This window comes from Molothrus aeneus, chromosome 2 (assembly GCF_037042795.1).
Source record: "Molothrus aeneus isolate 106 chromosome 2, BPBGC_Maene_1.0, whole genome shotgun sequence".
NCBI lineage: Eukaryota > Metazoa > Chordata > Aves > Passeriformes > Icteridae > Molothrus > Molothrus aeneus.
The window spans coordinates 16,259,219-16,287,032 of record NC_089647.1 but is presented as its reverse complement, the minus strand read 5'-3'; the positions used below and the strand labels follow the sequence as shown (position 1 = coordinate 16,287,032).

The window sequence follows — 27,814 nt, the reverse complement described above, 5'->3', positions numbered from 1 at the left end:
AGGTAACTGTTGCTAAGTCAAATCTGGCAGACATAAATCAGTTAACTGAGTAATTTCAGTGTTGTCCCTTTTGGACTTTTAATCTCCTATTTTGGGGAGGGGAGAGGAATAAAAGTTTTCTATGGCAGAATACTTCCCATGACATCTCTCAGTTGTCATCATGACTGTTGGGTTTGGGATTTTATCTGCTTGTTGCTGTTGTTGATGATCAAGTTATGGTTCAAGAGTCTAGTGCTGGAGCCTTCCCTTGTCAGAATGTCTGTACAAGCTTCAGGTTTTACTGGCCACGTTTCCCATCATAAACTTTACTGTGGGAGCATGAAGGGACTGGTTAATTCTCTGCCTGCTCAGTCTTTGAAGTTCCTTCAAGTTTCACCTCACAAGGGCCATTGTGTCAGATTTTATGCCAAGGGGTGTGCAGCTGAGACCTACCACAGAAGGAGAGTAGACAGTTCTCCATTTGGAATCATCCTGAAGCAGCAGACTTACCACAGCCCACTCCAACTCTCCTCCTACAGTTTTAGCTGCTATGGATCTCTCTGTTACCAAAATGGGTACCTCAGGGTTCTTTTTCAGTCTTAGCCAAGTATCTAGCATCTTTCAGTAGAAGTACTGTATTGAGCTGTTAAAGAGAATGAATTATTATTGAATGAATAGAAAAGTATAATTCTGTTTATGACAATGCAACTTTTATAGAACATTTCTAGGAAGATGAGGACTTTTCTGTATTTTGGGCATCTGAAAATTGCTGACACTGCTTTTAGAGAACAACTCTGTTGCAAGGGAGAGATAACATGGTCCAGTAGGTTTTCTTCTATCTACTCCCATTTGCTACTCTGAGCCATCCACCTGACCTGTGCCTCACCATTACACACGCTGAAACATACACAAGTCTGAATCACAAATTTGAAAGACCAGAGTTCAATATGTCCTTCCCAAGCTTTTAGATAATTTCTGTGGCTTTTTTCCAATCTTCTTAGTACAATGATACAAATATTGAATGTAGTTTTTCAATGTGTCCACACTCTTGAGCTTCAGACTCTAAATAGGTTGTGTTACCCTGTCACAGTGTGTAGTGTTTTTCTCAAAGGCTCTAAAATGTGCATTTCAGGCTCAAGAAGCAAAATAATGAATGTACGTGAAAATCAAAATTGCCATGGGAGAAGATTTTGGTGTTTATTTTTAGCAATTTTTTCCAGTAATCTCTGTTCTTAACAGATTTAGTGCTTCTGATCTTTTTATTTATTCTCTGTTTAAAATTACTGTCTCAGCACAGAGACTGAGGCTGAGACATTTTTCTTAAAGTGCTGCAGTCTCCCATGCATGGTTCTCTCATATGTGTGTATATAATACTCGGAGGTTCTTTAGCTCAGCATAAATGCATTGAAGCTCACAGCATGCCATGGGAAACTTGGTTGAGTTTAGATCACAAGTCTTGGTAACTGATGTGTGACCTGCATTCTGAGTTCTCATGGCCATTTTCTCCTGCCTGTTTTTAAGATATGAAACTAATTATAGCACATGTAAGTCGCTTAAATTTTTCTGCCACGAGAAAGATCTTAACTTCATTGAGATTTCTCCTCCTCCACATTCAAACAGGAGTACGTCTTTTCCCATAGCAATGGCTTTTTTTGGGAAAATTATGAGATTGTCAAGTCTTCTATCTTGGAGAACGATTTAGGGATTTTTCTGTCTGTCTGATGTGTGTTTGCTTTTCAAAGTTACAGTTACAAAATCCTGTGCCAGTTTCTCCCTCTCTCACAGCCCCACCCTGCAATGAATCAGAAGTGCACCCTGTCTTTTTTTGGTCACAGGTCTTGGTACAGTCATCTGCCTCTATTGTTGCTTATGATTAGACTTGTTGTGCTGTGCCACACATGGAGTGGTGCCCTTAGTCTTATTTGGAAATGTAAATTGGTGACTGGAGCGAGTGCCCCATTACTGAGGGCAGTGCCTCCCCATGAGCATATTTGGCCTGTGCTTCATCGCCCATGCTGGTCACTGCTTAGGTGTTGATTTACAAGAGCCATAAATATGCTGAGACTTGCCAGCTTAGAAAGGTCATCCCTCCCTTTGAGTTCTGACATGAGGGTTAAAAGTGCTGACCAGGGCCACCACCATGGTGGTAAAGGGTGGCTTTCCGCAGTTGTCCCTTTCAGAATTTATGTCCTTTTGCGAGGAGGGCAATGAGAATGAGAATCTCTTTCCCCACACATGAGGGGAGAGAGGGTGGCAGTGTAGGAGAATGTCCTTTGGCTAAGGTTATTCATTGTGCCCTCCCCATCCTCCCAAAGTGGGCAATGATAGTATTGGTTGCTAATAGTGATTGTGTGCCTGAAACAGTGAACAGACAAGTTGCATGCCCAGAATTTTAAAAATATTTAAATAGACAAATAGTCTATTTGTCTGTGCTATTCCACCAATGTCAGTAGAATTGCATGAGAAATGTTTGTCATCTAGATTTCACATCTCCTTGCTAATGACAGTAGGTGGAATAATTTTTAATTGCACCACTGATCTACAGAGAATTTCTCAGTTACATTAACACTGAGCCCTCTTTCTATTTGTATTTATTCTTGGAATTTTGCATTGAAAAAATATAATGTGACCTTGTTGGACAGTTTTGGGATCTTAACCCTAAATTCTATTTATTTGCTCTAAGATAAAGTATTTTTATCTTTCATCATGCACAAAGGCTGTTGTAAGCATCTTCAAATCCTTGAATTGTGACAAAGATTCAATTTCACAACATCTGTTGAAAGTTATGTAGTGCAACAGTACATAGTTTTCCACATACGAGCATGAGGTAATTAATCTGTGTACATCACTTCCTCAAGTCTCCCTTCGTGCCTCAGTGGTGTTATTAGTGGGACTGTCCCATTGGAGTCTAATGTAGAATAAGAATGTTAATGTTGTGCTTGTGGTGGGTCTTTCTTATTCACCTACAGAACACAAGATACCCATGAAAAAGGTCAAATGTACACAGATCTGGCATCCATTTCACAACTTGCAAGACATAGTCTCCAGCATATGTAATACATATAACTCATTGCCAGAAAGCTAAGAGGAAATGATTGCATTTGAGTACAATGCAATCTACAACAATAGTTCAGTGTGCATGAAATTAAAAACCTCTGGTAACACGTGTAGAATAAATAAATTGACAGTGTTTATTTTAACTGCAGCTCTCTGTAGAGATAAAGTCCTGCTTCTTATGATATTTAATTGGCTTCATTAAGAAAAATAGCAAATATTAATTATACTCATTCTTGCAGAATAATAAATTTTCCAGAGCTGGACATGGAAAATATCACTAATCCAATGTGTAAATGTGTTTGAATTAAAGTTTAGCAATGTTATGTTGGCAACTAATACACTTCATCTTTTAGTTAAAATGGTTCCTTCTTTCCTTGATACCCTGTCCTGAATTTCAAGCACCATTTACTTGATCTACTGTGGGTAGCAATTACTTTCATCTGACACTTTAAAATAAACCCAAACACTTTGCCTAGAGCTCTCAGTTTCATGAAATTACCTTTCTTACCAACTCAAACCCTGAGCAGTCTTATAATCTCATTTATTTTGGTACAGTTCTAGTGTGATGTTTAGTCCATGTAATAACATTGCATTAGAGCATAAGAAGGTACAGAAGAGAACTGTAGCCTTAATTCAGTATTGAGTGTACATCCAAGGAAGATACAGAGAAGGCTGAAATAGCTAATGTGGAAATGATCAAAAAGTATTTTTTAAGTGAGGGCCTGGAAAATGATTTAATTATTTGGAAATATGGAAAGGTATGTTTGGCTTATTTGGGTGTGTGTGTTTGGCTTTTTTGTTCCTTTGTTTTTTAATATTTATTTTTCTTGGAGGTGCTACGAACACGAATTAGTGAGACTTAAATGTAGGAAGGCTCGGGTAAAAATATGTCTAGGTACAGCAGGCTGAGTGACAAGTTACCCCAGTTTTAAGAATAGAGGTATTAGAGAATTGTGAGGATGAAGCCAAGGGCTGAAGGATAAAAGACTGATTTCCTTCTGTTCTCATGAAGTTGGGAATGAGGACAGGTTGCTCATACGGTGAGATTTGTTGTTTTGGTGATGGCTGGAATATACTTGAGTCATCATCATAGAGATGATGCCTGACTTTGAGTTTCTGTGAGGAGAAGCGCAGAGAGTGAATGGATGAAGAAAGGACATTAAAAATAAATCTATGGAGTGCTATGAACAGAGCAGAGATGGACAATGCTAAGTTTCCAACTCAGAGTACCCTGTGGAACACTCAGAGAAATGAGCCGAAGCTGGAGTCACAGAAACCATGTGGGTAAGATGGCAAGGAAGTGCTGAATGTCATTTGTGCCCACAGCAGCCAAATTATCAGAGAAAGTGAAGATGGATTAAGTTCAGAGCTTTGCCAAAAGAAGAGATGTTATTAAGCTTTTATTGAGAGCAGTTTTGGTTGAACATGGAAGCCAGACCAGAATGATGCCTACAATAAAACTGAGGGAGCAGGTCTTTTGGTGAAGATGCCTGAGTTTGCATTGGGAGCCCAGGCAGCCAGCACAACTAACTTGGGGATGATCAGTAGTCAGCTGGACAAGGTTCTGAGCAGCCTGCTTTGACTGTGAAGTTAGCCCTGCACTCAGAAGGTTGGGCTGGAGGCCTCCAGAGACCACTTGCAACCTGTATCACTCAATAGGTTGTTCTGTTAACTGACTGACACTGAGGGTGGCAGCAGTTGGAGCAAAAAGCAGTGTTTTGTAGTGTTTTGTTAGATGAGAAATCTGCAGAAGTCTCACGTCTGTAGTCTTAGGTTTCATGGAAAAAGACCCTTATATTAGTAGATGATCCTTAACCTTAAGATCTTAGTAATTCCTTCTATACCAAACTGCAGAGTTTTGTGCTAATATTTGGATTCTGTGAGCAAAATTTTTCATAACTACCTTTAAAAATGTATTTACATCTCTTATTAGCAAACTGCTTTTTTTTCCTGTCCTCTTGAATAACATTGACCTCTTAACAGGTGTATCTTCGTAATACAGCTTTACCCTTTTTGTAGTTGAGAGTCTGTATAGAATATGGAAGGTTTGAAGGTGGAACACACCTATACATTGGGACATTTCTTCCTTTCATCCAGTTTAACTCTCAGGTACCTGTGATTGATTTATTTTCCTCATACCTTCATTTCCTTTCAGTAAATGGAAAAGGGGGAATCACTGTGCTTAGATAATATTTAAAGCTCCTTGAGAGCTGCAGTGGGAAAGGACTGTATAAGTGCTAAACATTCTACTATTTTGCTCTTTTGTTTCTTTTTTTTTGTGTAGGGTGGAGAGTACTAGGCATATGCATAAATACTTGTATACATATGGCATGTGTTTTCAAACTGGGAACATGCATATCTGGAAAACCTTCCAGTTTCATATTTTACCCTTGTAAAATGTTTTCTAAAACAGCAGCTTTTATTATTTAACTGTGCTACAAAAATATGGAATGTGGATAAGTGATTTTGGACAAATGCATACATCCTCAGGGAAGTTTCAGTGGACTCTGAATTAGAATCTGAAGTATTCTTCATAGTCCTTAATCCTGCTCTCCATCTTCCAACCCTGTGAAATGCAAGAGCTTCTAAACAAGGCCAGTAGCTTTCATGGTAGGATTCTTGAGGTGCACCTAGTTGTCTGTGTATCCAGCTTCTGGATTTATTATTTCTTACATTTCGCTGAACTTGGTGCTGCTGTTTCTTTACGTTTTAACAATAAAACCAATTTTTCCCTTCTGGACTCTAGTTGACTTGATCTGCTACTACTATGCACAGATTGTTTGTCTTGGTGTTCCTATCTGGTCTGCAGGCACACACAGAGAATCATTCATGTTGAAGTGCAGAAAAGACCTATTCAGTTGTCCATTTGGCCTCTTTTTCTCCCCAGATCTTTTCCTCATATGCTAGGAGTTTGTCAGGCTTGTGGCTCATTTGTGGCTCCATGCCTTAAAAGTGTGACTGAAGATGAATCACTACAATGACAGTAGCATAGTTTTATTCTTTGTTTGCTGGTAAATGTCTGTTGTTAGGAATGAGACTGGTCACTTTGAAGATCAGTCTTTGTCTCTGAACTGCAGCAAGACTATGGAGGATCAGTTTTTTGCTGGCACCAAGAAAAATACTTAAATTGCCTAAAGGGTTAACATTGAATGCTAATCTGGTTCTTGTATCTAGAAAGTTTTCACTCATCCTGCCATGAGCTTAACCTCCCAAATCAGACAACGTACAATTGCTGAGGACAGTCTTGTTGCCTTACTGTGAAGTCAAATTCTTGAATCATTAAGGTGAAGAGCTTTTACTGAGTCACTGAAGACTCTTATATTTTGCACAGTCCAAACTCTTTCAATGAAAGATGCCATCAATGAAGGGCATAAGGCAATACAAAGGCTGTAGAGATGAAGGGTTGTCTAGTTTATGTAGACCATGATCATCTCATAAATTCATCACTAAAATTTTCATGTAAAAATTCTTCAGTTCTCTTTTTCTGAGCACACAGGCAAGAGAAAGGAAGTGCTTCCTTTCTGCCTTATTTGAAGATATATCCAGAAGAGTTTGTAACACTTCGATCTAACTAATGATTTCTTTAATCTTGCCATAAAAACTTGTTTTCAAAATCTCAGCATCACTGTCTCATAGCATCTAAGTTTTTTTCCTTTTAATCACAGTCACATGTACCTTCTTTGGCTTGTATACATTGTATATCCTCCAAGGATATCTTTAGCATATGCCCTAGTCTTGCTCTTTGATAAAAGCAAGGCACGTCTTTGGCTAATTGAAAGTCAGGGATTTTGCTTTGAACCTGAAATACTGTTTGGAATGCTATATATCCATCATATAGAAGAGGATATTGCTTCTGGCTGAAAAAGAATAGTAAGTTCATTGGTGAATTCTTCCTGCTTTTTTTTTTTAACTTGTATTGGGGGTAAGCAAAAATTTGTGTCATTGCTTTATGTGTGAAACTTTTTCTAGAGTTCTATTTGTTCTTAATCCAAATGCAAAGTTTGCATTTGAGAAAATGCAAATTAGAGTAAGAATTTTCAAGTGGAAGAAAAGGTCACTTTTCCATGTCAGACAGGCTTATGTAGGGCAAGCTGTGTCTTAACTTGGTGAGTGGTTTTTTTTGGTTGTGGGTTTTTTTGTTGGGTTTTTCTTTTCTTTTTTGTTTTTTTTTTCTTTTATGGCAGGCAACTGTGGGGAGACCTTGATGGTGACATTACTTGGCAAACAATTTGGAACCAGCTCAGTAAGTGACATCACACTCCCTTAAGGTTTTCCACATAAAATACATGTTCAAAAAAAAAAAAAAAAGATACTTAATCTGAAAGCTATTATTATATCCTCTAAGGGCTCTTTAAGCACCTCAGCATTCCCTCTCTTCCCACCATTTTCCAGGCAGCTTGACTAAAAGTAGCAGACAATAGTGGTAAATGCTTTACAGTCTTCTTGGGAACTGGAACAGAGGTGGGGCAGAGGGGAAGGGAGAGAGGGATATAGAGAGGGGCAGGGAAGAGAGTTTTAATCCAATGTCTGTCCTGTTTAAAAAAATAAATGAATCACCCCAATGCTTAGTCTTTCCCTGTGTGCAGCTTTTCACAGTGTGAGCACATTGTCTGATGTAACATTTTGCCAATCTTAGCAAGTAGAGTTGTCTAGCTCTGCCTCCAAGAGATGAATATGTCATATTTTGAGGAGAAGACAGCAGAGATGAAAACTTCCCTTGATCTCAGGGTTTGGCTCCTGATTGATGATGATTCCCAAGAACAGTTCCTAGTATGTGCTTTTCTCTGTGTGTCTATGCTTGCCTGCATCTGTACACATTTTTCTGAGGAGCAAAGCATTTTCTTCCCAGCCTCATAGCTGTGAGCCATAAATCCGGCCGTGTGCTCGGTGTGTGCTGCCTTTGATGGACGTGCAGGAGAGAGGTGCAGCACACGGGGGAACGCTGCCAGAATACGTAGGACATGATCTTACACAGGCCAGGGAAAGGAAGAATTATCTGTGCATAATGTCAGTTTAGAATAGGCTTGACGTTCTCACACCCAAACATTTCCATCTGTTCCTAAACGAAAGGAAACTGAGACAATATTCTCCTATCTTCTGGGCTAGCTATACAGGGAATAGGAAATGTTCTTTGATTTTTATTTTTTTTTCCTTAGGATGTGTTCAGTTTTATTGCAGATTCAAGGGTGGCACAGTCTAAAGTGGCTTCTTTTAAGGACAGTAAATGAAATTGAATTCTTAATTCTTCTGAGAATTGGTATTGAAATTGTAACACTGTGCTTAAACAAGCTGTAGCACTTCTAGGTTACTCTTTAAAAATAAAGCTGTTTTTATGGGTTTTATGCCAACTCTGATATGAGACCTTTGTCATTCTTACTTTCAAAGCTTTCTGGACATTATCCTCTGCCTTTGCTTTCTCGCTAGTATTTCTTTGTTTTGTCCAAATATCTACTTTTCCTCATGTCTTTTTCTTCTGTCATGAAAGGCTGCATGTCTGATGATGTGTTCTGTTCCTTACATACTGCAGAGAGTACCAAGCTTCTGAAACACACTGAAAGGTTCACCTGCTTCCTGTTGGTTATAACATCATACATCTGCTTGTCTCCATGTATTCTTTGCAGTGTAACATCCTTGGTGTCCTGCAATGTGCTGAAGAATCTGCCAACCATTTGACCTACTTTGCTGGCTGATGGAGATGTAGACATAATTGTTTGTTAGAAGTCATTATTTATGTTTTCCCAGCTGAACTCTCAAAATATAATACCACAAGCATGTCTGATTTTTAGTAGATGCAAAATAAAGCAGAGAGAACCTTAGGTGTAATGTTAAATTGTGCATATTTCTTAGTACTATGGTAAGAGGTAACCTTACCTTTCACATTCTTGTTCCAGCAAGTTTGTAAACTCATCACTTTTTTCCATGTATTTGCTGTGCTTCCTCTTCTCTTCCTCTAGTTCATGCAGTGTCTGTCTGTGTGCTTTTTCCACCATTAGAAGTTGCTCCAGCATTCTTCTGTGAACTTCTTTCTGTTTCTCTACAACTTTATCAAGCTGCAAAAAGAAGAGAAAGACTCCTGAAGTATTTTGAAACTTTTGCTTTCTTGGACTTTCATTACTAAAAGTATTTTCAGAGCAGCTTAAAAATATAATAATAATAAGCCTAGTAGCAAGGTCATCAGGTATCAGTTTAATTCTGTCATTCTAATCCCAAAAAATTAGAAAAAATAAGGTACTGTTTTTCAAGACCCTCATTTGCCTTCCTTTCTTCCTCCTGCCATGAGTGATCCTCAACTTCTTTTAACTAATTAACAGATACTGTTCCCAGGGTTGTGCTTTTCTCATTGATCACTGTGGTAGAGAACCAGATGTCTTGGCAGAAGAAGCATCGTCCAGTGCTTCACACAGTGAACGACTGACTTTTGGTTGAGTAGAAATAGCTGCTTCACTTATAGCTGCCTAGGAAATAAGAGCATTAAATTGCTTTTGTAAGGTAGAGGTAGATTAAAAAGCAGTTTTCTGGTTTCACAATAAAGGCATGGTTGTGCCAAGAGTGCAGAACAATCCTGTCTCTTGTGCTGACTCTGAGCATAGCTCTGGGTTTCTGGAATAACTAAGTGCTGAATTTTTTAATAGTTAGAAATATTTATTTTTAATGGTGGCATTTCCTGTTATGTTCCTTAGATTGCACATGTTGTTGAAGTATTTTTCTTTTATATGGCACCTTTATGGCACAGTTTGAGCATAAAATTCCCTTCCTTAAGGATTTCTGCTTAACACCTGATCAGAGAATCATTAAGCTTGGGGAAAACTTCCAAGATCATTGATTCTAATTCTTGACCAAACACCATCATGCCAACTAAACCATAGCACTAAGTGCCATGCCCAGTCATTTCTTGAACAGTTTCAGGGATGGTGACTCCACCACCTGCCTGGGCAGCCCATTCCAATGCCTGACCACCCTTATAGTAAAAAATGTTCAATTTTTCTAAATATTACTATATAGTGATATTTTAATATAAATAATCTATTTTAGCTTTTGGCAATAACTTTTAATTTTTCTAAACCACAGAGATATTGGCATTACTGTTCACTAGGCTAATGTTGTTAAAATAACTCCACAAACTGAGAGAAAACTGTGATTCTGAAGATTCTGTTACAATTTTGAGTTCAGTGTGTGACTGAGTTGTACAAGTGTGTGTATGAAACCATGAGTGGTTTTCCTCCTTGGGCATTACTGATCTAGCTGAATAGTTTCAGGGAGGATCGCTGGAGGCCATCAAAAGATCTGGGAAGAGTCTGTATTTGTGACCAGCTTTGTTCCCTGCTTGTTCCCCTTTGGAGACTGCCTCCCTCATCAGGTCAACATAGGAATCCTTGTGTCCTTTTTGGAAAAGAGAAATTTTGAGCTCGCAGCCCAGTGCCTCCTTCTAACCACAGTCTATTCTAGTAGGTCAATCTGATTGTAGTGTTTCACTCTATTAATAGGAAAGAATTCACAAATGGGCAGTGTGGGAAGCAAAACTGGTTCTGGTTCTCTGATGTTTCCCTCACAAGGAATTGCATGTGCCACAAGAAACAGCGGGGTTTCAGATTCTTAGGGCCACTGCTTGTTTTGGACAATTTAATTCCAGGGAGTATGATTAATTATCTTTTCCTCATGTTTATTCACAGTTTGGCCAATAGAAATGATGACAATATGACTTTCTTGAATGAGTGAGGATATCATCAATTTCTGCTTAGGTTTCCAAATTTACCCCTGCTTATCTCACCTTATTTTAAATCTATTTATATTCTCTTATGTTCCTCCTAAATAATTGTTAGCCTTTTGTTGACACGACTGTGAATGAAGAAGAAAGAGCTATTCAGAAGGCTTTGAAAATGGTTTGAGTCCAAAATATTCCAACAAAAAATTTTTGAACCATTTTTTTCTGCACTTATGGCACTAGAGAGTCTTTTCTGTTGTAACACAGCTGAGCTTGTTTCATGCATGATCAAGAAATGTGAAGAAACCTGTGATTATTTGTTTTGCTGCTATTTTGTGGTGCTCTTACAGCAGATCATTAAGATTGTTTTACCTTGTTCACTGGTCATTTGTATGCTTACCCTAGCAAGGTGACTGCTTTCTGGAATCATGATCCTGAAGCAGGACCTCCCCTGGAAAAACATTTCTTACCTAAACCCTTGCATATGCAATCTCTCTTGGTAAGCAAGAGTCGCCTTATACAGGAATCTTTTGGCTGTGCTTTCTATATCTTTTAAAGCAGTTGAAAACTGGTTTGCCTTAAAAGGTCAGGTTGAGGAAATCTGTCCATTTTAATTTCTTCACACTCTCCCTTATATTACCAGAAGTGGAAATTTTAAAAATTGAAATCTTTTGTTCAGCTTCTAACTTCCAAAAAGATGTTTTATCAACCTTCGCACCACCCCACCACCCAAGATTTCAGAAGGGTTTTTGGAACAGGTATTACAGATTCATAAATGCCATCACCTAAGTTTCTAATCCTTTTTAAAGATGATGCTGTCAGGTGAATATACAATGTTGTCAGAAAGCAATCTGGCTCCTGATTTTTGACAAAATTCTGGTGCAGTGCTGCTTGCAACTACAGCTCTGTTTGCTTAAATTGATGTGAGCTGGGCATCAGCTTTGCCAGGAGTGCCTGCTGGTCTCAGCCCTCAGTGTGAGGTCAGGCAGGCTCCATGGGTGGGGTTGAGAAAGTAAAGGCATTTATGTGCATTGGACCACCACTTTGAACAAGTATATGTAAAAATCTGAGGAGATATGTAAATTGCTGTCATAAGAAAGCACTGACATTTCTGGCTACAGTCTGATAATAAATTAAATGATCCTTGTTCTGAACATGTAAATGCTTGATTGAGGTGAGGTTTAGTCATCAGCCAAGCAACATTACCAAGTATAAAATAGTCCTGCTTCTTGCACTGTTTGGTAAAGGATGTGGGACCTACCAGGAGGGTTTTATATGTTCTGTACATTTTGTTTGCTTTAGGGTACTTGTTGAATGGCTACAAGAGGTTAATTCAAGCAGTAATCTATGCAGCAGTATGCAAAAATAAGTTATTAATTCCAGGGTGCTGTTTTGTAGCTCTCTGTACTTTTGTAGCACAGTTGCACGTTTGTCACTGTTGAGATTACAACACTTGGGATTACAGGCTGGTGTTCAGGATGGGTGAGGTGTGTATTTAAGGCAGGGAGTTGAAGCAAAGAATTTTAAAATGGCAAAAAGAAGAGTAGGTCTCTTGGGGAGACCTGCTCATATCAAAGAGAAAAGTATGAGCTGCTGTATTAAAGCAGTTTGCGTGTTGCAGTTTTCTCCTGTTGCTGGGAGTAGAAGATGCATTTCTGTTTCTTTTAAGCATGCTGTCAAATCATTTCTACTGTGAGCATTTGGCTGTTATGGCTGGGAACAAGGTGAAGATTGTGAGCTCGGGAGGGAAGGGAGGAAGTGCTAGGACTGTCTCCTGGTACAGGTGGCTCATAAAGGAGAGAATTGGAGAGACAGCAATCCTGTATCACAATTGATGCACACACTTGAGATCTGTGTGTGAGATATGTAACAGGAAAGGGCATTTGGCCTTGTGACACTAGTATGTCCCTGTGCAGCACACCTTCCCCTCCCTGCCTGGCCACACAAAGCTGGGACTGGGACTGGGTTGCTGCACTTCCTTGTGGTTTGTTGAGAAAATGATGTGGCCCTCTGCAAGATAAGGGCACCTCCCTTGGGAGCAAGTTTGACTCTTGCATTTTCCCTGTGAGATCCTGTGGCTGACTCCCACGTCTCCAGCAGAGAAGAGAGAGAAGTCATGTGAACCCCTGCTGGTGTGAGATCCTCACACAGAAGCGTCTCCAGCAGCACTGGGTTCCTCACATTGCTCTGGCCAAATGCTAGGTCTGCCCATGCAGAAATATCCATTTATATGCATGCACGCAAGTTTACTCAGCCTACACAGTTCTTAGCTAAAAACCACAGAGGACTAATAAGCAGCAGTATAAATGTCTTCTGTTGAAAATTAAAGTGATAAAATCTTAATTAAGTGATTTGTTGTTTTGTTCTTGCTAACCATATGGGCTTTTTGCTAGAATTAATACTTGAACACGCTGTACAATACAATGGAAAATCAGAGGCATAGCCTTACGTAACTGTGAATAGTTGAGCAAGCTAAAAATTCACATGAATTTAATAGTTGAACTACATTTTGCCACTAACTCTTGACTGAAGTCAAACTAGGATGGTGAATCTCATACCCATTACATCAGAACTGAACTGTTCATCTTTCTCTTTTTAGATTGTTTTGTGTTTGGTGGTGTGCCAGAAGAAAATCCAGGGTAGTTACATTTTTTATCCGAAGTTCAGTGTAATATTATTCCTGTTAATAATATCCTCACAATCATTGTTTATAAATGTACGATCCTGAGTTTAGGATTACCAGAGATTTTGGGAGCACTCCTTCCCTTGCCTTTTTCAACCCTAGCTGAGCCAAATTTCCATGCAGATACTTGGTGGTCTCCTCCTGAATGCCACCTTGTCAGCAGTGCTGTTTGAGTCTCTTCCTGTGACTGACTTATTGGTGCCCTACAGCTGTGGCGGGCAAGTTGCCTTGGAAAGTTTTACCAACACTTAGCAGATATTGTGAAAACACAATTGAATAGCCTTTGTTAAAATACTGATGAGGGTGCATCTTTCCCCAAGGTGATAGGCAGTGGGATTTCAAAAATTGATTCAGTTTTTAATTATCCTTGATGGATGCAAAATACAGGCTTTCTTCTCATTTAACTTCTTTTAGAGAAGCTCTCAAAGTGGTAGGAGGTTCATTCTATTTCAAACAGTGAGGCAAACGATTTTTTTTATTTTTGGCTATATTATTGGGAAAGTTAGAAACCAAAATCTGCTTTCTGATGCCATGAAGAGAAAAAGACACCACAAATTCTGCAGTGTCTTCATCTTTACCTCTCTTTTCCTACATCACCATCTCTGATTTTTTTGATTCCTTTAAAAAACATTGTTTATTTTTGAATCAGGGAAAATTATTCTTATATTGTTATTCTGCATTAACTAGAATGTTGAATACTCTTCATTGTCTATTCAAGAGAAGTGGAGATTGATCTGAAGACAGATTTTTTTCACAAAAGCGGACTACTTCTAAATTTATAAACCACGCAGAAATGGAAAACCTTTTCAGGCCTTTGAATCAGAAACAAAACCAAAATAAAAGTCTAATTTCTTTTATGGCACTCAAATATAGGTGCTAACAGTAATCCTATCTGAATTTTTTTAGGTTGCAGAAAGAAATAGCTGTAGAGCAAGTTTGATTGAAAAACCTATTTTCAAAAAAAAATTACTATCTCCTCATGGCCAAACAAGAAATGGTTTTGGTCTGTCACACTTATCATAGGTTTTGCAGAGGGAGATGTATTAATGCTGCTTTCTACATTTCTTCACCTATGAATCTTGTTCCCAATGAGTAAAGTTTTCCAGTCACCAAATTTTCCTACTACATTCTTAATCAAATTTGCCAAGAAACTTTACATTTAGAATAGATAAGATAATTGTGAGAGAAAGTTAAAGGACTGGAAGTCTTACAGTTGCCTTATGAAATTAATTGTAATTTCACTTGAGTTTTGGGAAGATTCTCTGTGTTCAGAGCTGCCAGTCAAAACTCTCAAGGGTGAGATGCACATGCAGATACAAAGGTACATTGTCCTAGTAGCAAAGGGGAGAATTTAAATGGTCTGTTCCTGGACTTTGTGACTGGTTCCACTTCTCCTTTGGTCTCTATATGTATTTTAAAAATAAAAAAAAATTAAAAAAAAAAAAAAAGAAAAGAAGAAAACCTTCAGAAAAACAACAGAATGGATCTCTGACATAATTCAGGGGGATTTTGAAACTGAAATTGTGGAATGCCTGCCTATTACAGCATTCTTTGGTTTACCAAGATGAAAGGGCAATCGTCCTTCTACCCTTTCAGTTGCTCACAGGTGTTTACCTTTGCCTTTTGAAATTGCCAAATCCAGTGGTGCTAGAAATGATTTCTCTGCCATTAAATGTAAGAAGGAAAGAGTGTATAAACTTACATAAAGTAACTGACTGAGCTTGTGTTTTCAAACTGTTTTGGACTTCTTAAACATTTCCATTTGTGCTCAAAGTTTCTGTGACATAATACCACAATGTTCTAAAATAAATTAAGCTTCACAGGTGAACTTTATCTGTTTCAGATTATAACCAGAGATTTTAACCTTTGAGCTTCTGCAATGAGAGTTGACCTTTTGCCTGACAAAATTTTGTCTGGAATGATTTCTGTATCCTTAGGTACATTTCTATTGAAAAAAAACTTGGAAAACACTTGATAGAAGACTTTTATTCATAATTTCTGCTTTTATTTTGTGATGTTTATACTGAGCGGTATGTTAAAAAATGTTTATCTGAATTGGAGACAACTACCTGGGATAAAAAAACACAATCTGTCATGAAGGTGTTTTAATATCCAGTGATTTGCATTGCAGGGCAGAAACAAATCAGATAACATTGTTCAGAAAGTATGGCAGCTGCTGCTGCAGTGTAATTAAACTAAAGGTTACTTAGGTATAACATGAGAATATTAGATTTCTGCCTGGATGAAGTTTCTGATGCCAGCTCATTATAGTAACTCTTCAGACCAAGCAGGTATCCCCATGACTGCTCCTGAATTAATGGGAGCAGGGATATGCAGAGGTGCACAGCTGTGTCATTGCTACTGGATGGGCCTCCATGAGACAAGTGGGGACTGGTGAGATTTCTGCTTGTATGGGCTGGGAATGTGGATAACAGAAGGGGAAAAGAAAAGAAAAATAAGAGGATTTGAATTAGACAGAATCAGGTATGTTGATGTGTAAAGCCCCCAGTCTGCAGTATAAGTGAGGATCACTAGATTCAGGTCCCAGCTGGATCCTGGACTTTGTTCTGCACTCACTCACACTCATGTTCCATTCCAGATTTTTACAGCTCATTTGCCTCCTTCCCCAGCAGTGGGTGAGATTTTTCTGTTGAATTAGGTCGGAACTGTGGTTAAATATCAATTACTCATTCTTACCTCTCCCATAGGCTTTTCATAGACATCTTCTTGCCATTGCTCAGCCTTTGTTTGAATAGCGTCGCGCTGGAGTGCCTCTAACACCTTCTTGGGAGTAACAAAGCCATATTGTGCTTCAAGCAAGGCTAAGTCAATTTTTTCAGCCTTAAGTACTCCTATAACTTCATCTTGAGCCTGCAGAAACACAAATTAAGGCTTTATCTTCTTAAACTGTATTTATGTATTTACAGACTGGATCTCTGCTTTTGATTTTAAGAAAACTGAGAAACTTCTAAAATAGCACTATGTGTGTAAAGTGCTCCAGAACAGTCAGTTATACGAAGACAGTTGAAAAGCATGAGGGAAGTATTGGTCTTTGTATTTTATTAGTTCAACATAAACTCCAAGATCTTCAGACCCTTCATCAAAGCTTAAGTACTTCTTTAATGATTAGATTGTTTTGCTGTTTCTGGACTAACGTGTAGCATTCACAAGAAAAAGTTTTAGGGCAAAGTACGTCTTGTGGTATTACAAATTGACTTGTTAGTGCAGGATGGTGAGATGTTTCTTGAAACCTGCAAGTGTTGTACATTCTGTGTGTTCTGGGTGTAGATGACTTCTCTAGTTTAAACCCATTACAGATGTGTCCCTCCTGGGTTTTTCCCCCCACTCTGCATCCTCCAGTGGTGAAGGTTGCCCCCCTGCCTCTATTGCAGGGATCCAAATGACATGAACTGCCTCAAACATCTGTGCTGTGCAGTCATCTCAGTTAAAAACAAGTATGCGCTAATCCTAGAAGGATGGAATAGGAAGGAAGGGAATCAGAGAGAAGGGCATACCAGGGGAGGGTAACACTTCTAGTCTGACTCCTTTTGGTTGGAAGACTTCTGTATCCCCATTTATGACTGTTTAAACAAATGTTAAAATATAAAATAGTCTATTTCTAATCCTTAGCAGAAAAAAAAATAGAAGAGTGGTCTTTGTACACCTTGAATGTTCTGGAACTTGGAAAGGAATGACATCTAAATTAGAAACGTTGTTGTGATTGGATTGACAGCTGATCTTCAGTGATTTGACTTGGCAGTACAGGAGGTGGAAAATAAGGGATAAAAGATGACTTCCTATCTTTTTCATTCATAGTGTTGCTTCCTTTTAAATTTCAGATGTGATTTAAAATGTTGATGTTGGGCTCATTGTTTTCCAGTTCCTCATTTCCCTATTCCAGCTTTAAACCTTAATAATTGAAGAGTCTGTGTGTGTGTGTGTGTGTGTATATATATATTTATATGATGGACATGTAATGAAGAGTGTGTGTATAATATAAATAAATATATAAAAATGTGTGACGTCTGAACTTTAACCTAAATTAAGAAAGGCCAAGTGGGCAGGGGAGAAATGTTTTGCAAACATGGAAATTGTTCTGTTTGGATAATGAAACAACGTGTAGAAGTTTGCCTTGAATCTACCCTCAAATATCGGTGCAGCTGTTAAATATTCATATCACATGGGTGTTCTGTTCAGCGTGTCTGTATCATTATATAAACACACACACTTTAAATAGAACTTCCCAGGTACTGTCTAGTAATAAACTCTGACCCCATGTGCTACACCCATTTAGGCCACTTTGGCCAGGTTACTTTTTTCTGTGCCTGTGAGCAGTTTTAAAGTTACTGCTTTTGTATAATAAGCCTGCCACAGAAATATTTTCCCTGCTCACTGGAAATCTGGTTCCCACTTCCTGAAATGATATTTGACCAGGTTAAGCATCATTTACCACTTGACAGATGGTTCCTTTTCTAGGTAGAAAAATGCTCTCTCTTAAAATATACTAACTTGTGGGCTAAGTGGCATGTAACACTTTTGCTTTGTATTATGGGAAATAAAATGGCTATTTTGATTTTTTTAGCCATAAGTGTTAGAATACTGTTAAATTAATTACTTCTTGTGAAGTGGCACCTACTGTTTGATAGGGAGTAAAGCTCATGCTTCATAGGAGTGAGAGGATAAGACAAAATTTAAGTAAAATATCTTAAAGGTCTGTAGTATGTTCTCCATATCAACCATACAATGACAAATATTTTGCATTCGAGATATTTAGAATGGGGCAGCACAGGTAGAAAGTTTTATGAGTTGTCTGCTTTGAGAGTTACTTGTAGTACAAAGATCATGTTTCCTGTCTGATAGCTATGATAGCTATTATTTTGGGGTGGTTTTGTATACTGCAGTTCATATTTGTCCTGTATCAGACTGTGTAAGGTGTTTTCTTAACATAAAAGCAGCATATGTTTGTGGTGGAGGGGATAATGGGGGTGGAGTGTCTTTTAATTCAGAGTATAAAGCAGGGCAATACATTACCTGTAATTCACCCTCAAGCACGCTGAGAAGAAATAGCAAGTCATCACGAGAGAGATCCTCTCTTTTCTTGACAGAACTTTTTTGTTTTTTCTCTGCCTTTGGACTTCTCAGGATGGTGCTGGCTCGGGCTACATCATCCTTCTCTTTCTGCTGTGTTTGTGCATTTCCTTTCCCACTGTAACCAGCCTCTCCTTTGTGGTGGTCTTTCGCCCTCGGCTGGCTCAGCTTTGGTCTGGTTGGGCTTTCGGTGCTGTTAGTTCTGGAATGCATGGTTTATATCTCTGAAGCTGAAGGAAATTGGGGAGAAAAGTAATTGTTTTAGCTAACAGAGATTATAAAACTATTGCTATAATTGATGGTGTGTGTTATTCCCTCCAGAATGGTAATTCTCCTTCTGCACAAGGCTGTTTGTCATTTGACAAAAGCTGATAACCTTATGCAAACCAACAGGACTGGGCTATGATCCTTACTGGATGTCTCTAATGAAGTGAGTATTTACTGGTCTTATGCCATTGTAGCAATTCCATCCTTGATACCTCAAAGACATCATCTTTAGCAGCAGCACTGGGTGCATCACTGCAAACCACGTTTCCTATTTTGTTACCTCACCTTTCAGATAGATACTTATTATGATGAGGCAGATTTAGGTTCAGAAGCTTTTCACTAGGAAGATCTTTCTGTTCCACTTTAATAGTGTTCTGTTTTCCTTTGTTTACCCAAGGGAGAGCACAAAAGCAGTCCTCCACTACTACAAGGTATTGAGGCTGCATTATCCATGTTTGGCAAAATGCAGGGACTAACAAACACATCCAGACTGCAAGAAGTGAGCAGCAGTGTAAATGCTCCCTCCCCAGCACCATCACCACCAAAACCAAACTACCTTGCAGATTATGACTTGTCCACTCTTAAAACCATGCAGTATAAAACCTTGCTACTTCTTAAGTGCTTGAGTCCAGCACTCTAGAGGTATTAGTACCTGGTGAAAGGGAGACTTCTCCTAACTAGGCCCCTTTGAAGTGCCACTGTTAAGGAAACATACTCTAATGCCTTTGCAGATAAATGACTAACACTGTATAAATATTGATTAACCTCAGGAACTCGTGTTTTGGTTATCACCACTCAGATTAAGGAATGAATGGATTATAGTCCACCTCTGCTGGAAAACTGTGGTCATGGATACCATCTAGCAAACAATAACCCAATGGTGTGATTCAAAGGTGAAATTCAGCATGTTCCAAACACAAATAAGGCACAATTTTTCTTATTAAACTGCCAAGCTAATTGTTGAAAAGTCTAGAAAATCATTATGGTCTGTTATAGGCACTAGATGATTTCTTGGCTGCTTTTTTGCCTCAGTTCTGTGGCTGATAAAATTCTTTGGGAGCCTCCTCCCCTACTCCCACCAGATTCTGACTAAATCTTAAACTCTGTGGCTGCACTCGTTAACTGTAGTAACTTTCCACTGAATGCTAAGAATGATTCCTTTTGTTGTTTTTCTGCAAGAACAGAGGAGGTGGAAGTAGCTTTTGGTTTATAAAGGATGACGTCTGAGAGTGGGGTGAATTGATCAGAAACATTACCATAAAAGAAAGTGACATTTTCTATAATGTTAAAGTCTCTTCTAGTCTGATTTGAAGCACTCATTAATAAGAAAAACTTGGTCCTCCAGGTCTCAGAAAACTAAGGTGTGTCAGATTTGCATGGCAGTGTGCACTGGAAACGGTTTTGTGAAGCATCAACAATGTCAGGGTAGGATGGGAGCTTACTGTAGTACATGTAGGAAACCAAGAGTTGTTCATAGCAGGCTGGCAGCCTGGTGATGAGTACTTTTAGTGTCTTTGTCCTGTTTTTTCCAGTCAAATGCAGATTCCCTTTATTCACTGTGGTGTGTTTATTAGGATACTCCCCTTTTGCCTCTTGCTTACAGATTGTTATTACTTGGGAAGATGGCTGTTGGTTTCCTTTGAGTGTGAGATGCTGGATGCCTACTTGGCTTCTGGGTGCAGTTAAAGGCTTATGCTTTTAAGTTTAAATGCAGGAGTAGTGAGCTAAATCAGGTAACCTGAATGTACTCTGAGCTTGTCTGTGGGCTTTGACAGCACAAGCACAGGACACTATGAAATGGATAAGTAGTACAAGAAACCCCCTTCATGCATGCAAGTTGCATCAGTGGTATAAACTGGACATCAGGCTAGTATCAAACTTGTTGACAACAAATGTCAATATGATATTTCTTGTGGAAGGAAAGGAAAACCAGGATATGAGGAAGAGCCTCATACCTTTTCATTCTTTGAGACTGGGTGCACGTGGAAATCCTGAACTTGGAAAAACAGTCCAAGAAGGACATCCTCCCCTGCACTTACTCTTGCAGTGTATGTATGTTGTTGGCTTCAAAGCCACATGTCACCCAGTATCCACGGCTGTAGAGAGTTACCTGTGACTCCCTTTTAGGTTTGTCATGCATACTTCCTAATCAGGTAGTTCAGTCCTTATTGCACTGGCAAAAGGCACCTGGTCCTTGGGAAGCCCAGCTGACTTGCCAGACAGGCTGTGCTCCTATGGAGAATGGCATCTTTTCAGTCTCCCAGGATGGAGTTTTTCCTTTTCTTGTTGAGAGCATTTATGTACACTTTACCTGTATTCTGTTCTGACATTCCTGAATGCCAGTGCCTACTAATCTGCTAATGCAAATATTTATCCAATTAAGCAATTAATGTGAATTTTAGAAGTTGAAGTGAAATACTGAAGGTACACTTCAAGCACTTTTTAAATGGTACTTGAATGTAGCTGATGAGAGGCACAAGCACTCTGGTGTTAGTAGCCTGCTTTATTAACATATTCTTCTTCAGTTCATTTACTTAAACTTTCTTAACTACCTGTACACTGATAGGCATTATTATTTATAGCATTGTCTTGTCTACAAAAGGCTGTTAGTGCTAATGTGGTTGTCAGAGGAGGTAGGTATGAGTAACAGAAGGGTAATTTAAAACTTCAAATGCACAGTGTAACTGCTGGTGTAGCAAGCAAAGTGGGACTTCAGAAATGGACAAAACCAAACATCCCATTCACCTACCCTGAAACTCCTCACTACCTTCAAATTTTCAGACTCCCTAGATGTGCCACCACCTAAGGGATTCACCTTCAAAACACACCTGATGTTTTGGACAGAACATCAGCTACTCGTGCCTTTGCACCATGGCACAAAACATAAAAAACACCCATTCTATTCCAGAGAATGCTGGTTTTCTGCAATGCTATTAGACCCTATATGACTGGAATGACTGTAATGAGACATTTAAGACAGAAGTAGCATCATTTGAAATTTTTCACCAGGGTGTTTTGGTACATTGGGTTATTTTCTGTTTTGAGCAACTCTTTCCATGTTCTTGAAGGGTTAATGAAGAGCAATGTTTTATTTCGTTGGGTTTTTTTCCACAAGGTAAAAATGTAAATAGACCCATAAAATTTAGGAGTATCATAAATGTTGTTTGTGGCACCCAAACAGTGTGAGCCTGGGTTCTCAAGATTAGGCTAATGAGCATAAAATTTGCCTTTTTGCATATCTGTCTCAAGCAACACTTACATTCTATAATGATGGCATCTATGTACAAGAAAGCTGTCTTCCAAGAAAGAGGTAAGAAAAAAGTGTTCCTTCTTGTAAAAGAGTTTGCCTTTCACAGAGGCTCTGTGATTTCTCCTGGAGAGTTGACTCTAGTGTCTTGTGGCAAGCCTTTGTATAGAAGTTAACTTAAGCCCTTTTCCTCTGCACCACCAGGAGGGATGACAATATAAGATGCTGTAGAAAACAGTAAACAAGTGCTAAAAACAAATTGGTTGTGTGTGCCTTGCATTTGTGATCTTTCATCTGTTTTAGCTCAATTGCTAAAAAAGCAGGGATTGTAGCTATGTAAACAGAAGAAGCAAGGATACCTGCCAGCATTCTCATATGATGAATTGTGTACCATTGATTGCATCAAAATTAAAAGAAGATTGAAAGGGAGCATCCAGATCATGAAGTCACATTTCCTGAAATCACAGACCACTGTGCTGTGGGTACTTAGAGATTAGTTTTCTGTAATTGTGCGAATGGAATAGCACAAGACCTGTGTTCTGCACTGTTGTGCTTTCCTTCATGTTATGAGGTGCCTGTTTTACAGAAGATCTTGCACTTGTATCTTGCTTTGAAATGACAGTGGGATGGTTCTCAAGCTCATCAGATGTGTGCAGGTTGGTAGGCCCGGTCCAGATTCATAGAGGAATGACATTGGGTTACACTGAAACACTCTGGTAAATCAAATAATTGCAAGTTAGAGACTCAGCAAAGTTTGCATCTATTCTTAGTTGTTCATGTTCTTGGTCTTTTTACAGTTTATTTTCTGTTCTGTGTTTTAAAGATCTTGTTCATCTCTGAACTGAATGATGTCCTTCTGCATATAAAGGAGATATTTTATTTTCTTGGTGATGAACAAGGAATCTGAACTGTCAAAATATACTTTCCTTAAGAGCCAGGTGAATAAAGGACCAAATGTTTCTATGATGTTAACTTGGTCTCCACCCTCTCAATCATATTGTGAAGTAGAGGTTAAACTGCATACGTCTCTTTGGCAGCAGCAGATTAGCAGGTGTTCCAAAATCCCTGCAACTTTTGTGGGAAGGACTGAAATATCCTTCAGAGATGGCTTCATCTTAGAGTTTTAAGAGATATTTTGACATTTATTTTCACCTTTGGTGTTTTCCTTTTTAGTCAGTGATTGATTTATGAGCTAGCAAAATCCCTCACCAGGACTACATATCCTATTAATCCCAGGGTGAGGACCCTGAATTGTTAAGAACTTGCTGCTTCTTGCAAAAATCCATGACTAACCAAGGAATTACATTGCTCTGATTTTATCATCCTTTAAAGGGCAGTGCTTTTGATTTGCTGAAATGGATAGGACTCCTCCCAACAGGCTGACTTCTAAAAGGAGTTGAGATCTGATTGCTTGGCAAATCAATGTAATGGGAGAGTGCAGAGCACATGTCTTTTGGACAGAGGTCTGCAATCCTCTGCCCATCACTATAACTGTGGACTGGGGCAAGAAGAAAAGGGGTCCCACAAAGGTTTGTCTTGTTCATCTTTTGCAGTCCTGGTGGGACCTTTAGACAAGCAAATGCACCTATTGAACTGGGGTAGAACATGAAAAAATCTTTTTAGTAATTAGAATCCAGAATATGGCCATTTCACAGCATCACTGAGCCTTTCCTGGAACTGGTGCCTTCTCACAGAATGTGCTTAGGACATTTATCTTCCCCTAAGTGAAATAACTTGCTTTGTGGTAAATTTGCCCCACTTCCAAAGAAAACAGCCCTTCCTTTTGGGTAGACTCATTAGTGATTTCCTGAAAACCATTTGAAGTGGCTTCTCTCCAGAGGGATGTTCAGTTCAGAGGGATGGTCTGTGCCATGACCAGCTGTCTCATTTGAGCTGTGCTCTCATTCTCAGTAGACCTTGTGCTGTTTTGGTGCACACAGGATGGTCATTTAGTGAAAAGAGACTCCTTTAACAGGTTCTTCACTCAGGGAATCTGGGATAAATAAGTGTTTCATCCTGGCAGGCAGATGGCAAGATGAAGCCATTTTTCTGGGAAGACTGATGCAAGAATGATTACCTGTGTATCCTGATGCATCTGTTGGCATGCAGAGTTGCAGGAAGTCAAGCAGCAGAAAGAAAATAAATTAGCAGCTTGTTTCCACCCTTACAGGGTCTTGTCAAATTTTGGTCTTGGAAGCCCTTGGGGATCCTGCAAGTGCAGCAGTAACTCAAATGGGAAGAAAATCTGGATTCAGCCAAGGATGTGAACACTCCCAGACAGGAAAAGTGCATGTGTGAGAACTGGATGTCATTTTTGTGCTGGTTGTGGTTTATGTTCATCTGACCACAAGCCAGATTCCTCATCCCTTGGCTACAGGGAGCCTCTTCTGAGACAGTAAGATGCCTTTTGAACAGTGTTAGAGTTGTCATGGTATTCTGCTCGTGGTAAAGTTGCTGAGAGATTTCCACCATCTGCTGCCTCCTCCTCCTCCCCCTTCCAATCCTGTAGTGTTTTGCAGGATATTTTGTGAGTGTGGTAGCTAAAATCTTCCCAGGTCCATTTTGCATATGTGCAGGCTTGCAGTCATCTTTAGAAGGCTGAGTCTGCGTGGGAGCTTTTGACCAGGTTCTTTTGAAGGATATATCTGTATCACCTGCCTGTCATTTCATTATTGGTGTGCGAATTTGTGCTCTGGTCCTCATTCTTGTAATATATCAAACTACAGATATATAGATATACACACATACATTCCCCCCACCACCACCACTGGATTTTGTGCCAGGAGAAAAGTAGAGAAAAGAACATGTGCAATGTGACTAGTTCTTGGGTTTGTGGCCTTGAGCTCAAGTTAAGCCCCTTGTGTAGAGTAACTGATCTCAGCCCATCTCCTGCTAAGTCTTAGGTGGTGTTTGCCCACATATTTGGCAGTTTAAAGCACACAATTCATGGTGCACTGCATGAAAGCATAAAATGCTCACCTTGAACAAATAGGAATATATGGTTAAGAATGTATACTCCCGTTCACAGATGTCAAATTCTGTTTTAAATAGGATTCTTCAGATGGTTGGGTAATAGACCTCTTTGTGATGATCCATGAGAAAATAAAGAGTTTGAGCTCCTTGATGCATCACACAACATTTCTTTGGCAAACCTGGGTATCTCTTTTGAAATTAGGGTTTGGATTCCACAAAACTTCCAACTCAGAAATCAGTACTTTAAAGCATGGACTGATTTTTTTTTTTCCTTCTCTCTAGTAATAATTTGAAACAACCTCTGCTAAACCCTTCTTTTCTCTCCTCCACAGGAATTCAGCTCTTCTAGTTTGTGGTCCAGCATTTTGCCAAGTTGATGGTAGTCTTGGAAGATGGCAGTATATTTATCACATTACAAGTGTACAGTTCCTGTAGCAAGTAGTTGAGACACAGTGGACATGCTTGAGGTGCTACCCCTGCCATGGGGCCACAGTGTGAAGCCAAGGGGTTTCATTGCAGTGGGAAGACTCTGAAGTTGCAGGTGCACAAACCAAATATATTTGGTTCCTCCTCAACCTTCTGAACCCATATTTTCATGGGTTCAGAAAGTTGAGGAGGAATCAAAAGTAAAATACACAGAATGTCTTTAGCTTTTACTGCTGGGAATAGAGAGTTGAGGGGAATTTTACACAATTAGCTGAATTGCCTCTGAGATTAATAGGGTTTGGGTGTTTGTTCTGAATGCTCACTTGGGTTCAGGTTTGTTTTAACTTTGTTTTTAAAGTAAAATGTTTCATACCTATTTTGTAATTAGGCACTAATAGTGGATTATTTATAAGGATTAGTGCAAGAGAGATTTTTGGTGAAGAAATGTCGCTATAACATCAGGTGTTAGAAAAGGTGAACTCTGCAATGCCATTCAATCTGCTTCTCTTGCTAAACAAAAAAATGTGAATCTTGCACTATCTGTATGACAGATTTTTTATTATTAAACAGAAATAGAATTCAGCTGCTCCAATTTCAATTACATAAATTTACTTTCCAGGTGTAGAATTTTCTCTTTGTATGAGCATAAGAAATAGTTAACATTATTTAATACAATGTTTGTAGTTTAATGTTTATTAATATTTAATTTACTATTGAATTTAGTATTTATTACTATTATAAACATGGTTTAATATTTATTATTCAGCTGCTGTAATTTTGGCTCCAATGTATAATTGCTCTGTAATTACATCATTCCCTGAAGCAAAACCGTGATATAGTGGTACATGAAACAAGAATGCTCCTATCTTAGAAACAGTGTGTCTAAAGTTGTCCTTTTCCCTGAATATCTGGAAACTACCTGGACCATAGACATTTCTGTAGCTGGATAATTCAGTGTTTTAGTTGATAATTTCAGTTTTTCCTCACTGTGGCTATCTCTGAACTCTCTGCAGCCATCAGTTTACCTGAAATTTGTAGAGATGTCAGTACCTTTTCCCCTCTCTCTACCCTGTTTGGGACTGGCCTTGATTCAGGCTGGGACCCCTGGTTAGCCATTGGACAAAATGTGCAGCCTCCTTGGGGCAGAGAAACAAGCTCAGGCTGTCCTTAGGAAGAACACACTGGGAACTTTGGTTGGCCCTTCCCAGATTCATCTGGCATGGAGACCTTAAGGAGAGTGAAGGGTAGGATATTCAGACCTGTGAAACAAATAGGTTTTTGCATGTGTAACATGTTACTGTAAATCCCACAGGCAATAGCTCAAGTGAGGTATTTTAGGATGTGAGAGGGTGGTCTCCATCTGTTTGGTTTCAGTCTTGCATATTGTTATTTTACACAAGGTAAAAACCGAAACCAAAATTTTCTAAGTTTTTTGGGTTTCAGGATAGGCCAGAATTTTCTGTGTGGCAAGTCACACACCTTCTTTCTACTGAATGGTGAAGGCTTTTTGTTTTGTTTTGAGGTGGTTTTTTTGAGAGTGTTTTTTACAAAATTATTGAGGGTTTTTCCTGGCTTTTATGTTTTACAGGTTATCAATCTGATCTCATTCATACATTCATATCTCATTTCTCACTCTTTCACATGAGATCCGTGTGCCTCCCAGGTCAAAACCTACACATTATACATATACTTATATATTATAATACCTAATACAAAAGCTCCTGCCTTTTGCTTTCCCTCTCTCTCCTGAAACTTAGGAAATGAATTCAGAGATTCATGGTATGAACCTATGTGAAGGTATTGTCTCAGCAATGGTATTAGTTTTGTGTAACTACATGTTTTGGCAGAATTTAAAAACCAGGGAGAGTTTCTTACTGCACAAGTCTGTCTCTCCTAAATGTTCCATGTGTTTGCTTAGGCACACATGGGCCCTTTCTTCCCTGGGTTCAACATGATTTTGGTAAATGGGAACCTACAAAAGCAACAATTTTTGTCTTCCTGACAATATAGGGTAGATAATTGCCCATACTTCTTTAGCTCCCCTCAGCAGACTGGATGCAGCCAAAATATTGTCATAGTGTGGTAAGTCTATAAATATTTCAAGGTGAGTTTTGTGACAGCAGGTTTAAAAAAATCCTAAAGATCCCATTTTTATGGTATTCTCTCTCGCTTTCTGAAACATCCTATCACTGCCAAAATGGGAATATTTAACGTTCTATTTTAATCATCTAAGCAGGATTTAACCACTATAAATTGAATATTTTTCTTCCCATGTTTTTAGCAGCATGACAGATCTCATTTTAGAAATATTTATGATAACAATTCTGATGCAAAACCTGAATATAACTAAGAGAAGCTTGTAAGAATAAAAGGCAGAGGAAGTTTACTCAGC

General features: G+C 38.9%; 2 protein-coding genes across 3 annotated transcripts in view; one reads left to right on the top strand and one right to left on the bottom strand.

The window, feature by feature from the left end:
* Window positions 1-27,814, top strand: part of CMSS1 (cms1 ribosomal small subunit homolog) — a 227,879-nt gene that overhangs the window by 64,606 nt on the left and 135,459 nt on the right. The window lies entirely within an intron of this gene.
* The window catches only part of FILIP1L (filamin A interacting protein 1 like), a 173,795-nt gene that overhangs the window by 44,136 nt on the left and 101,845 nt on the right, over window positions 1-27,814 (bottom strand). For both annotated transcript variants that reach the window (XM_066571987.1, XM_066571988.1), the window contains exons 4-6: window positions 18,453-18,739; window positions 16,119-16,292; window positions 8,908-9,086 (exon numbers count right to left, since the gene is read on the bottom strand). In XM_066571987.1, coding sequence (XP_066428084.1) covers window positions 8,908-9,086; window positions 16,119-16,292; window positions 18,453-18,722 — 623 coding nt within the window. In that variant the 5' untranslated portion in view covers window positions 18,723-18,739. The remainder of the gene's footprint in view (window positions 1-8,907; window positions 9,087-16,118; window positions 16,293-18,452; window positions 18,740-27,814) is intronic.